General features: G+C 46.4%; 1 protein-coding gene across 1 annotated transcript in view; it reads left to right on the top strand.

Moving 5' to 3' along the window:
- The window catches only part of LRP4 (LDL receptor related protein 4), a 67,958-nt gene that overhangs the window by 43,860 nt on the left and 10,154 nt on the right, over positions 1-13,944 (top strand). The window contains exons 24-37 of the mRNA XM_047877059.1: positions 136-276; positions 621-707; positions 814-985; positions 1,785-1,947; positions 2,070-2,295; positions 2,647-2,950; positions 3,984-4,202; positions 4,367-4,501; positions 5,332-5,440; positions 7,382-7,526; positions 7,820-7,933; positions 8,393-8,528; positions 12,661-12,728; positions 13,295-13,382. Of these exons, the coding sequence (XP_047733015.1) occupies positions 136-276; positions 621-707; positions 814-985; positions 1,785-1,947; positions 2,070-2,295; positions 2,647-2,950; positions 3,984-4,202; positions 4,367-4,501; positions 5,332-5,440; positions 7,382-7,526; positions 7,820-7,933; positions 8,393-8,528; positions 12,661-12,728; positions 13,295-13,382 (2,107 nt within the window). The remainder of the gene's footprint in view (positions 1-135; positions 277-620; positions 708-813; positions 986-1,784; positions 1,948-2,069; positions 2,296-2,646; positions 2,951-3,983; positions 4,203-4,366; positions 4,502-5,331; positions 5,441-7,381; positions 7,527-7,819; positions 7,934-8,392; positions 8,529-12,660; positions 12,729-13,294; positions 13,383-13,944) is intronic.

Here is a 13,944-nt window from a genome sequence, read left to right as displayed (position 1 = left end):
TTAAATCACTTGCCCAGGATAACACAACTAGAAACTGACAGGGACAGGCATGAACTCAAGTTTGCCTTGCTTCAGATCCTCTTGCTGGCTACACTAGGGTGACTGTCCTCCTTCTCTTTCTTCCCACCTGGGCAGGCATGAACAGTTTCCTCATCTTCGCCAGGAGAGTAGACATACGCATGGTCTCCTTGGACATCCCTTATTTTGCCGATGTGGTGGTACCTATCAACATTACCATGAAGAACACCATTGCCGTTGGAGTGGATCCCCAGGAAGGTCTGTGTGGCCCTGCCCTCTGTCCCTTACCTACTGCAACTGCAATTCTTCCTCCCCCACCACCTGTTTCCTGCTAAGAGCCTGAGGCTCCCTGTTCCCTCTGGCACAGCCCTGCCCCCATCTCCACAACACTTTCTCTTTGGTAATGAAGGCATGGTTTGGGGCCTTCCTTTCCACCTCTGCCAAGAACTTTTACTGCCATGATATTTCCATATTTCCCTTGGTTTCCTCTGCTCAGCAGTATGGGGCTCTCTGACATGCCCTGGTGTCTCAGAGCATGAGTCCGCTGGGGGTGTCCATTGGAGAGGTGAAGGTCCGGGCTGAGCCAAGCCTTTCCTTTCCAGGAAAGGTGTACTGGTCAGACAGTACACTGCACAGCATCAGCCGTGCTGATCTGGAAGGCTCACAGCATGAGGACATCATCACCACAGGTGAGCCTTGCTCCCAGCCCGGGGACCATGTGTCTGGCTACAGAGCTGGGGAAATAGCCCATCTGTTTTAAGGCAGGAGCCAGTGTGTGCTCTTGACTTCCTGCAGGGCTGCAAACCACAGATGGGCTCGCAGTGGATGCCATTGGCCGGAAAGTGTACTGGACAGACACGGGAACCAACCGGATTGAAGTGGGCAACTTGGATGGGTCCATGAGGAAAGTGCTGGTGTGGCAGAACCTTGACAGCCCCCGGGCCATTGTGCTGTACCACGAGATGGGGTGAGAGCCTGGGGTGAGAGCCGGCTCTGCAGTTCTGGGCAGGGGTTGGGAGCTGGCTCAGCTGGGGCCCTGGCAGGTGTGAAAGTGGGCTATGAAGTGCAAGTGTGCCCCACCTCCCTGGGGCTGTTCCACTCCTTGTGACTCAGGGTGGTAGGATGATATAGAGGTAAAAAGCACCAGCCTTGGAGTCAGGAACCCAGGATGCATCTTTAACCTCTGATCCTCAGTTTCCTCGCCTGTAAATGGAGGGGATAATGAAAATGTGTATACCCCATGGCTCTTATGAGACTTAAGTGAGGCAGTACATGGAAAGTTCTTTTTTTTTTTTTCACTTGTGGTAAAAAACAATATAACATTTATCATCTTAACCATTTAAAAAATTTTTTTAATCTTTTTTTTGAGAGAGAGAGACAAAGTGAGAGCAGGGGAGGAACAGAGAGAGAGGGAGACACAGAATCTGAACAGGCTCCAGGCTCTGAGCTGTCATCACAGAGCCCCGACGTGGGGCTCGAACCCATGAACCGTGAGATCATGACCTGAGCTGAAGTCGGACGCTCAACTGATTGAGCCACCCAGGCACCCCTTAACCATTTTTTAACTGTATAGCTCAGTATAGTAGATTCACCTTATGGTGAAACAGATCTTCAGAACTTTTTCATCTTGCAAATCTGAAACTCTAACCCCATAAACAACAACTCCACCTTTTGTATAAAATACTTTTTGCAGTGTTTGGCATATTGTCAGTACTTACAGTGTTTAGGGGCTCTGGACGTAACAGCTAGTATTTTTCCTTGCCCAGGTTCATGTACTGGACAGACTGGGGGGAGAATGCCAAGCTAGAACGGTCTGGAATGGATGGCTCAGACCGGACTGTGCTCATCAGCAACAACCTAGGATGGCCCAATGGGCTGACCGTGGATAAGGCCAGTTCCCAACTGCTCTGGGCTGATGCCCACACTGAGGTGAGGATACTGCTCCTGTTGCTTCCCGGAAGCCTGGGAAGACAGGAGAGGACTGTTCAGGATCTCCACTCAGGGCTCCCAGTCCACTCACGGCCACCCCCCACCCTCTCCTTCCTCTACAGCGAATTGAGGCCGCTGACCTGAACGGCGCCAGTCGGCACACGCTGGTATCTCCCGTGCAGCACCCATATGGCCTCACCCTGCTTGGCTCCTATATCTACTGGACTGACTGGCAGACCCGTAGCATCCACCGTGCTGACAAGGGTACTGGCAGCAATGTCATCCTGGTGAGGTCCAACCTGCCAGGCCTCATGGACATCCAGGCCGTAGACCGGGCACAGCCACTGGGTGAGAGAACCCCCTAGGGCTGTGAGCCAGAGCTGGCTTTCCGGGGCGGGGGGGGGGGGGGGGGGGGCGGTATCTCAGTGACAGAGATACATTCAGAGCACAGAGATCCTTTTAGAATCTCAGAGACAAAGAGCTACCTAAGCCCCCTTCCTGGATCAGGCTTTGTTCCTTCCGGGTGTGGCTGGTGCTATAATGATGCTGTCACACCTTCAAAGGACTTCTTCTACCTCATCCCTGTTGGGTGCCAAATTCTGTCACTTAGAACAGCAGAGAATCAGGCAACTAGGGCCCTTGTAAGATTCCCACAGTATTCCAGGCTGGTTGTCAAAGCTCACGTTCTCGCCTCACCAGGTTTTAACAAATGCGGCTCTAGAAATGGCGGCTGCTCCCACCTCTGCTTGCCTCGGCCCTCGGGGTTCTCCTGTGCCTGCCCCACTGGCATCCAGCTGAAGGGAGATGGGAAGACGTGTGATCCCTCTCCCGAGACCTACCTACTCTTCTCCAGCCGCGGCTCCATCCGGCGTATCTCGCTGGACACCAGCGACCACACAGATGTGCACGTCCCCGTCCCTGAGCTCAACAATGTCATCTCCCTGGACTATGACAGTGTGGATGGAAAGGTCTATTACACAGATGTATTCCTGGATGTTATCAGGTAGGAATATCCCTGAAACCTCCAGAGGACACAGATCTGTGTTTGATCCCTGACGGGGTGAGGTTATGATCTCTGTTGACCTCTAAATAGACTGAGTGATTTGGCAGCTTGGATAGTGAGTTCTGATCCTGACTTGTTTGCTTATCACTCATAACAGAGTTTAAATTTGACGTTTTTGTTTGTTTGCTTATTTGTTTCCAGATTAGCAGAGAAGCCCAGTATGTAAAATGGACATGTCAGGCTGGGGACCTGGAGCTTTTACCTCACCATTGGGCCCTGTGGGGGCTCCAAGGATCCCCTAAAACTCATTGATGAGTAGGCCATGTAACTAAACCATGTATCTGTATTATAATACAGGAGCCCTGGCCAAATGCCAAGGCTTGTGATGGTTTCCAAGGTTGTGTTTTTGTGGTTTTAAAAATATTTTTTGTTTTATTTTACTTTTTATTATTCCTTCCATTTTTTTTTTACCCCACCATAGCTGAGGAATGTGATTCCTCCCACTAGTGTGAGGGGTTTACCATGACAGAGATTCTCACATGAAAGAATAGGGGCATTCCCTGCAGTTATCTCTGAGGGGTGTATTAGGGTCTCATGCTGGGGACAGGTGGGGATACATAGTTTAGAGAAGCCCCCTAAATGTTTGTGACATACCCCCACCCTGGTGTAGGGCTAATGGAAAAATGTACAGGTAGGTTTTGACAAATTTGCCTTTCTTATAATTACCACCTAGCAATCTTTATCCCTAAGGTATATAGGGAATTACTAACCCATCTTCTGTAAGACATGGGCCCAAACATCCACTGTTAATACCAGGAAATACTCTGTCCTCCCAAGAATTTTTTATTCATTAATTCTGCTAATATTTTGAGTACCTACTGTTCTAGATGCTGAGGAATGTACTTACAGAGATGTGGTCTCTGCCCTTCTGGAGCCTCTAGTAGGGATTCAATTATGGGAACATGGATTAAAGGGACCTCAGTCTATTTCTGGTCAATCCGGTCAGCCACCCAACCCTGAGCTGTTCCCTCAGGCGAGCAGATCTGAATGGCAGCAACATGGAGACAGTGATCGGGCGTGGCCTGAAGACCACCGACGGGCTGGCAGTAGACTGGGTGGCCAGGAATCTGTACTGGACAGATACGGGCCGAAATACTATTGAGGCATCAAGGCTAGATGGTTCCTGCCGCAAAGTGCTGATCAACAATAGCCTGGATGAGCCTCGGGCCATTGCCGTTTTCCCCAGGAAGGGGTAAGTTTATGGCCAGCAGAAAAGAGACCCAGGGAAGAAGGGCCTGATGAAGGGTCCCTTGGAAGATGCCTCTGTATTCATGGTATCAGCGTGTCCCCTGTATTCTGTCAACCTCTGGTACCATCTTCCCATGCCTTGGTGATGATGGCAGTGTTGTACCTTAGGTACCTCTTCTGGACAGACTGGGGCCACATTGCCAAGATTGAGCGGGCAAACTTGGACGGCTCTGAGCGGAAGGTCCTCATCAACACAGACCTGGGTTGGCCCAATGGCCTTACCCTGGACTATGATACCCGCAGGTGGGAATCCTGTCCCAGTTGCTTTCTGGAAATTGGGTGGGCACAGGAGAAGATGGTTGAGATTCAGATAGTGAAAACAAAAGAAAAATAGAAAGCTCCTTGGTAGGTGAGGAGGGAAAAAGCAGTGAGAAGGATGAGGGAACATATTTTTAGAGCAAAGGTTGCTGAATATAGCCCTCAATCCTCAGATGGATTTTGTTTGTGTGGTTTATATGTTTTTGATTTGAGTGTCTTCAGCAGAGCACGTCCTCTGGCTGGACCACACGTCCCATGACCCCTTATTTGTCAGAGGCTGATTTTTTGCGCTTGTTGCTTTTCTGATCCCTTTGCTCATTGGAATTTGCAACTCCTTGCCTAGATAAAAAATGCTAAAGGGCAGGAAAAGAGGGTGAAAGGGGATTTGAGGCAGTTTCTCTTTCTGCCCCCAGAAGAAGGGAAAGGAATCTAAGTCACCTGGAGAGTTGGGATAACCTCAATGAGCTCCTTATAGACCAAGATCTCTTCCTTAAAGAGTATTCATAAGAATTTCCGCTTAGATTCTTGGGAAGGAGCCAAAGGGAGATCAGGTTGCTGAAGATGAGCCTGCAGGGTGGCTCTTCAGAGGTCACTAGGCTTTCTACCCCGCCCCACACAGCTCTGGCCCCCCATTTGAGTCCCCAGCTTCCCCTCTTCAGCATTGGGACTCGCAATGACCTCTCATCAAGGGTGCTTTATGACTGCTCACAGCACCTACTAGTTAGCTCAGGAGGGAACAGATAGCTTCTTGCGGGGAAGGACTGGGTTTCTTGGCAAGCATTTTGAGCAGCCCTCTTCTCACTTTTCCTTCTCAGGATCTATTGGGTGGACGCCCATCTGGACCGGATTGAGAGCTCTGACCTCAATGGGAAGCTACGGCAGGTGTTAGTCAGCCACGTGTCCCACCCCTTTGCTCTCACTCAGGTACTGGCTCAGGAGAGAGGTAACTAAACCTCCTTGACGGAGGGTGTTTCCTCGGGGTTCCAAGTTGGGAGCCTCAACCCTAGTTGCTACTTAATGATCCTGCTACGGAAGCTCATTTTAGGGGTATTTCCTGTACACTGAAGCCTTGCCACCATGTGCCTGCTACTCCTGCAACACCACTCCATGTTCTAGCATTTGAAGGAGTGGCTCTCAAATGTAGGTTCCTGGGCCTTGGCATAAAAAGAATCTACTTCATGAGGGTTGGGCCCAGGAATGTGCGTTTTAATAGGGTCCGTAGTTGATCCTAGTGCTGTGTTCCCAATATCTGAGTCCAGGCAGCTGGCTTAGTGGCAGTAGGTTGCAGTGGCTAAGAGCCAGAGTTTTGAGGCAGCCAGCCAGTTGGTACATGCTTACTGAGTACCTCTAATCTGCCAGCTCCATGGGTTCAAGCTCTGCCTGCATCATTGAATGACTGCGACTTTGGATAAGATACTGAACCTCTCTAATACCTGTAAAATAAGTGAGTTTAATAGTGTCCTCCTGAAATATACACAAAGCATCAGCACAGTATCTGGCACTCAGTGTGTGTTATTTTTAATCTTTTTAATTATCACTGGCTATCATTTTTGAGTTCTTATCCTGTAAACTAATTCAGGGAAGGGAAAGAGGAGATCTATCAAGCCTGGAGCCACAACAGGGATTCTCAATTATTTAAAAATCCTTGTTCTTTTTTGACAAACTTCCACTTATCTGTCTTATTATTATATTATATTATTAGTATATTATATTATAATATATTATATATATTATATATAATATATTATATTATATTATTAGTATATTATATCCTACCAGCCAATAAAAGTTTGGCTCTACTTAACAATAAGTTCCCCATCCCCCTACTCCAAATGTAAAACTATAGGATGATAATGAATGTGGTTTTTCAATCTACAAGTTTCCCCTGGGGTTTCTGATGTATACCTGGAAGCAGGAGGGGAACCACCTTCATTGCCCTCCCCACCCCTGGTTGAGAATCTCAGGATCACTAAATTAGAAGGCAGCTTCCCCTAGGGACACCTGGGCGGCTCAGTCAGTTAAGCGACCGACTCTTGGTATCGGCTCAGGTCATGATCTCATGGTTTGTGGGTTCGAGCTCTGCATCACTGTTAGCTCAGAGCCTGCTTGGGATTCCCTCTCTCTGCCCCTCCCCTGCTCATGCTCTCTCTCTCAAAAAAAAAAAATAATAAATTTTTTTAATGTTTATTTATTTTTGAGAGAGAAAGAGGGAGACACAGAATCCGAAGCAGGCTCCAGGCTCTGAGCTGTCAGCACAGAGCTCGACGTGGGGCTCGAACACACCAACTGTGAGATCATGACCTGAGCTGACGTCAGACACTTAACCAACTGAGCCACCCAGGGGCCCCTAAATAAATAAACATTTTTAGAAGGTAGCTTCCCCTAGAAGTAACCAGAGGATTTGGGCCAGGGCTCTTTGTGAAGGGCCCAGAAGAGCAGCGACCTTAGAAGGACCCCCTGGCCCTAAGTTACTCCTATTTGCCAGGTACAAGAACTCATTTATTCATTGAGCCACTCAGTCATTGACTGGGGATGAAGTGTCAGTACTGGAAATTGAGAAAGAAATGAAAGATATTTCTGTCCTTGAAGAACTTAATCTTACATGTCAGACATGTAAACAAATGACCGTGGAGTGCCAAAACTCACTTGTAGAAGGCACAGAAAAGCATGGAGGAATGAATCCCATACGGACTGGGGGAGATTTCCTGGACAGTGCGATATGGGGGACACACGGAAGTTGGCATGCTGGATAAGAGACACAGGGCATTTCAGCAGAGGGCGTACACATACTAAAGCACAGAAGCTGTACCTGAGGTCAGACTGTTGAATAATATTTACTCTTTATGGGGTTTCCCTGTTGAGTAGCAGGACAGGTGGATCTACTGGACAGACTGGCAGACCAAGTCAATCCAGCGTGTCGACAAGTACTCAGGCCGGAGCAAGGAGACGGTGTTGGCGAATGTGGAAGGGCTCATGGATATCATTGTGGTTTCTCCTCAGCGGCAGACAGGTGGGCCCCTGGGTCCTGAGCCTGCTTGCTTCCTTACCATCAGTGGGGTGGTTGATCATCCCAGCGACTGTATTAACAGTCCCTGAGTTAACAGACTGAGACATTAGAGCCACAGGAGAGCCTTTTGGTTCCCATTTTAAGCTCTTAGACCTTTTCAGCCCCATGTGGTTATGCCCCTTCTGCCTTACTGTCCCTTGGAGTGAGGTAGCCATGGAGCTCCTCCTTAAAGAGAGGTGTCAAATTGGGAGACCCGATTCTAGCCCAGACCAGACACGTACCTGCTTTGCCTCCAGGGACCAATGCCTGTGGTGTGAATAATGGAGGCTGCACCCACCTCTGCTTTGCCAGAGCCTCTGACTTCGTGTGTGCCTGTCCTGACGAGCCCGATGGCCGGCCCTGCTCCCTTGGTGAGTTGGACTGAATGACGCCCTGGAACAGCAGGGTCCTTGGAGTGGCAGAGGATCATTAGCCTCGGTTTTGTCCTTCTGGGTGGGATCCCCCTCGGGGAGTCGTACAGCTGCGTGAGAGAACAATGAGTTTGAGCTTTGGAATAGCACAGACCTGAGTTTGTCCAGCTTCTGGCATTTACAAGAATGGAATTCAGGTCTCCTGAATCTCTGATCCCTGCGGTGGCCTGTGAGTTGCTGTCTTTTCCTGACCTTTGTGCACCAGCTAGCCCATCCAGAGCTATTGAATATTGGAGTCCAAATCCTTTTTATTTACAGTATGAAGAGCCTCTAATGAGGATGCGTAGGATTAAGGCAGCTATAAGATGGCTCTGTCAGGTAACCCAGGATGCTACTCTTGGATCATATGTAGAGATTTGGGACTCTAGTGGCTCACTTCAATCCTCCTATTCTCTTCAGTACCTGGTCTAGTGCCCCCAGCTCCCAGGGCTACCAGCATAAGTGAAAGGAGCCCTGTGCTACCCAACACACTTCCTACCACCTTGCGTTCCTCAACCACCCGGACCCACACATCTCTGGAGGAGGTGGAAGGAAGGTAAGTGAATTCAATATGGGATTGAGGGCTCTTTTCTCCAAATCACCATCTTCCACCGGCAGAAGACCACAGTCTTAGCTTGATAATTCTTGCACATGGGAAGTAGGTCACATCATGAGCCACCCGTCCCTGCTCTTTGGAACTGGAGATGATATATAAACTTGTAGATTGTTGTAAGTGGATCTCTTTTTAGCTCTGAGGGTGAGAAGTTTTAAGAGCAGCTTTAGAGAGAAATCACTCAGAGGAGTTCCTACATGGCATTCATCCTTCCTTTTGGTGACATTTGTTCTCGTAACACATTTAGTATATGGTCTTGTCCTACAGTTTGCTTAGAAGCTGCCAAGTCATAGTGGTCTCTGGGCTGTGGCGTTATGACTAGGAACATCCCCAGGGATGTAATGACCTTAGCTTATAATGACCTCAAACACACATGCACGTACATGCACGTGTACACACACACACATGTATACACACACCTTATTATTAAATAAGCAAGCATAAACATGAACAGTTCTCAAATCAAGTATAAAATGTTTTATTTAATTAAGTTGATGGTGCTATCCATTTAAGATGCATCCTGATTTGAGGCGCCTGGGTGGCTCAGTCAGTTAAGCTTCCAACCTTGGCTCAGGTCATGATCTCGTGGTTCTTGAGTTTGAGCCCTGCTTCCGGCTCTGTGCTGACAGCTCAGAGCCTGGAGCCTGCTTCAGATTTTGTGTCTCCCTCTCTCTCTGCCCCTCCCCAACTTATACTCTGTCTCTCTCTCTCAAAAATAAATAAAACCTTAAAAAAAAAAAAAGATGCATCCTGATTTGAGAGTTTCAACTGAAAAAATGACCAACCTCAACTATGAGATGCCACTGATTGTAAGACACATTCCTGTTCCAGAGATGTTGGAATAGAGAACAATACAGATCTTAAAATTGATTAAATATGATATTAGATTCAATTTAGAAAAATTCTTATGTTTTTTATTTATGCCTTGCAAAAACATAATCTGAAAATGCAGCCAGGAATAAAGAAGAAATAAGTACCCATGTATAGTTACTCTTAATATTTTCTATTTTATATATGTATACATTTCAAAATGATTACGACAGTAAGTTTAGTTAACATCCATCACCACACATAGCTACAAAGTCTTTTTCTTGTGATGAGAACTTTTAAAGATTTACTCTCTTAGCAATTTTCGAGTGTATAATACAGTATTATTGACTATACTCACGATACTGTATATTACTTCCCCAGGACTTATAACTAGAAGTTTGTACATTTTGACCACTCTTACTGATTTTATCCACTCCTCCTACCTTCCACCTCTGGCAAGCAGCAACCTATGAGTTTGGGATTGATGTTGTTGTTGTTGTTGTTTTTAGATTCCATATATAAGTGATAATTGCACAATATTTGTCTTTTTCTCTCTGATTTATTTCACTTAGCATAATGTCCTCAAGGTCCATCCATGTAGTCACAAATGGCAGAATTTCCTTTTTATGGCTGATTAATGGTGTCTATCTTTCCAGACATTTTTCTATTTACAACATTTTTTTCCATTGTAATATACCAGTCTCTTTATTTTTATTATCAACTTTAGCTAAAAAGATAATTAACACTTGATGTCAATTCTGAAAGCAGAAACATAATAATAATCCCAGAGGAGAACTCTAGATTCATGTCTTTAAAATTATAAAATTTGGGGCTTCTGGGTGGCTCAGTTGGTTAGGCATCCAACTCTTGATTTCAGCTCAGGTCATGATCTCACGGTTGAGTCTGAGCCCCACATCAGGCTCAGCGCTGACAATGCAGAGTCAGCTTGGGATTCTCTCTCTCCTTCCCTCTCCCTCCACCCCTTCCCTGCTGGAGCATGTGCGCATACGCGTGTATGCTCTCTCTCAAAGTGAATGAATAAACTTAAAAAAAGAAAAAAGAAAGTTAAATAACAAATAAAATAATAAAATAAAATAATAAAATTTGTGCAGTGCCTGGCTAGCTCAGGTGGTAGAGTATGTGACTCTTGAGCTCAGGGTCATGAGTTTGAGCCCCATGTTGGGCGTAGAGTCTACTTAAAAAATAAGCTAAATAGGGGCACGTGGGTGGCTCAATGGATTAAGCAGCCAACTTCGGCTCAGGTCATGATCTTGCACAGTCCGTGAGTTTGAGCCCCGTGTCAGGTTCTGTGCTGACAGCTCAGAGCCTGGAGCCTGCTTCAGATTCTGTGTCTCCCTGTCTGCCCCTCCCCCGCTCACACTCTGTCTCTCTGTCTCTCTCTCTCTCAAATAAACATTTACAAAAAAGTAAATAAAGTCTGAGAACTGGAATTGGGGGTATAAAAATAAATAAAATAAAATTATAACATTTGCACATGAGCAAATCTGTCCTATTTGCCCCATATTCTCTTTTTAGAAGTTTGTATAGAAAAGCAAATACCCAGACATAAACATGTATTTTTCTCATTAACTTTTAAGTACTATCAATCATGATTAATCTGATTTTCTATAGGATAGTTTAGAAAACTTTCGAACCCTAGTCAGATACTTTTTTAGGGTCACAGTCTATTTGAAGACTCCATGCATCTTGGTTTCAAATGTTCTTGCAAGTAGCTTTTCTCTAGCCTTTTAAGAGATGCCTTATTTATTTACTTATTTATTTTCTGAGAGAGAGAGCACGTGCACACACAGGGGGAGGGGCAGAAGAAGAGGGACAACGGGAATCTTAACAAAGCTCCACACCTAGGCCCAGTGCAGAGCCCGTTGCAGGGCTGTATCTGACAACCATGAGATCTTGACCTGAGCCAAAATCAAGAGTCAGACAGGGGGACCTGAGTGGCTCAGTTGGTTGAGGGTCCAACTCTGGCTCATGTCATGATCCTGCTGTTTGTGAGTTCGAGCCCCACATCAGGTTCACTGCTGTCAGCACAGAGCCTGCTTCAGAGCCTCTGTCTGTCTCTTTCTGCCCCTCCCCTGCTTGTGCTCTCAAAAATAAATAAACATTAAAAAAAAAAAGTCAGATACTTAACCAACTGAGTCACCCAGGCACCCCAGGAGATGCCTTTAATTGATTGTTCATAATGTGCCACAAAGAAATTACCTCCTTAGCATTTCAAGTTGGTTCCCTGATCCCTCCCTCTGGATGTCTTGCATATTCTCTTTTGAAAGAATGAAGAGAAGAAAAACAGGGTTTTTTTCAAGGTCTATTTAGACCTTGTGATAATCTGTATCCAGTCAGAGGTTTGCTTGGCTGGTAGTTTCTTCTAGCTCATCCTGGTAGCTTAACGAACCCTACTATTGATATCCTTAGTGTTGTTTCAGCAGACTTCTGGCTTACTTCCAGACCTGCTTCTCCTTTTTTAGAGGAATCTTCTTTACAGAGTACATATTTTGGGGTGCCTGGGTGGCTCAGTCAGTTAAGTGTCCAGCTTCGGCTCAGGTCATGATCTCACAGTTTGTGAGTTCGAGACCCACGTCAGGCTCTGTGCTGACAGCTCAGAGCCTGGGGCCTGCTTGGAATTCTGTGTCTCCCTCTCTCTCTCTCTGCCCCTCCCCCACTCACACTCTGTCTCTCTTTAATTCAGGAATAAATAAACATTTTTAAAAATTGTTTTTAGGGGCGCCTGGGTGGCGCAGTTGGTTAAGAGTCCGACTTCAGCCAGGTCATGATCTCGCAGTCCGCGAGTTCGAGCCCCGCGTCAGGCTCTGGGCTGATGGCTCGGAGCCTGGAGCCTGTTTCCGATTCTGTGTCTCCCTCTCTCTCTACCCCTCCCCCGTTCATGCTCTGTCTCTCTCTGTCCCAAAATAAATAAACGTTGAAAAAAATTTAAAAAAAAAAAAAAAATAAATAAATAAATAAATAAAATAAAAATTGTTTTTAAATTAAAATAAAAATAATAAGCGTACATATTTTAAAACTCATTTAAACATGATATCGCATCCCGAAGACAGTGACTCACACTGATTTCTCTGTATTTCCTGGTCTGTGCTTCTGATGTCTCCCATCAGGTACAATCAAATATCAGTAAGCCCCACTCAAAAGCCTTTCCCCCTGTCCTTCCCAGGACTTTCCCTCTTTCCTAGTGGAAGGCAAGGTCTTTATCAAATACAAGTAACCTTCACATTCAGTTTTCTCTGCCCCACAGATGCTCTGAAAAGGATGCTCGGCTGGGCCTCTGTGCACATTCCAATGAGGCCATACCTGCTGCTCCAGGTGAGCCCTGAGTGCCCAACTGTTTTAGAAAAGAAGGTATAAGGAATCCGAATTTCCACTGATACCTTCCAAAACCTTCATAGGGACTCTTTGGGGTTGTCAAACCCATTTCTCAGACTGAATCCATAGAAAAAACAATCATTAGTTAGCCACCACTTACAGAGTGCTTTCCATATGCCAACCATTTGTTAAGCTGTATATATGTGTGCCCGTGCACACGTGTGCATGTGTGTATATGTATATACACAGTCACGTGTCATTGCCAGCAGGCTAGGAGCGGTTTATTATCGCTCATCTAACTATCTCATCTAACTGATGAGAAAACATAGGCTTCAAGTTAAGCATCTCGCCTTAAGTCACATGGGTAGTAAATATTGGAATTGGGATTAGAGATAGGACCATAGATCTCTTCTCAGCCCCCTACCCTTACCCCTGCGGCCTCTTCCCTGGCTATCCTCAGGTGGTGTGGGATCCAACCCCTACCAAAGGAACCCTCGTCTTCCCACCCCTCACGCCAGCTGGAAGATTGTCCGTCGCCCCCACCTAGTGTCTCTCTGTTCTTCTAGGGGAAGGACTTCATGTCAGCTACGTCATCGGTGGACTCCTCAGCATTCTGCTGATTTTGGTGGCAATTGCAGCTTTGATGCTGTACAGGTAACCTCAGCCTCGCTGCAGGGGACACACATGGTCACTGGTCCTCATTATCTGTGCTCTCCTGAAGCTCCACATCTTGCTGATCTAACCTCTGACCAGCCTCATGTCAAAGATAGGTCCCTGGTCAGAGCGAGGTAGAACCTGAACTCTGATTCTTCTTCACCGTTCACAGCCCAAGCAGGTTTCTGATACTAGGACCACAGCAGCCCTCAGGATTCTCTTTATAGACGAGGATACAGAGGGCTTTACCCAAGGTCACACGGGAAGAGACAGAGCTGGGACTGATGCTGCCATCTTTGCTTTTCCTCTACTCTGCCTCACCTCAAACCACCGAAGGTGGAAATGATCTTCTCTTCACATAACCACAGCCTTTACTCCAATATTGTTTGATGTGTCATTGCTCAGTAGGGATCATCCTGGGAAGGTGGAGTGTGTCATTTTCAGTTTAGAATCCTTTTTATGACCCTCTGTATATTTTCTCCAAATGCTTTAAACACAGCTTGCAGCAAAAATACCAGGATTTTGCTATGCTGCTGTGGCTCCTGCTTCCAACAACAACAAC

The sequence above is a fragment of the Prionailurus viverrinus genome, chromosome D1 (assembly GCF_022837055.1).
Source record: "Prionailurus viverrinus isolate Anna chromosome D1, UM_Priviv_1.0, whole genome shotgun sequence".
Lineage (NCBI taxonomy): Eukaryota > Metazoa > Chordata > Mammalia > Carnivora > Felidae > Prionailurus > Prionailurus viverrinus.
This window is presented reverse-complemented; position numbering and strand designations above follow the sequence as displayed.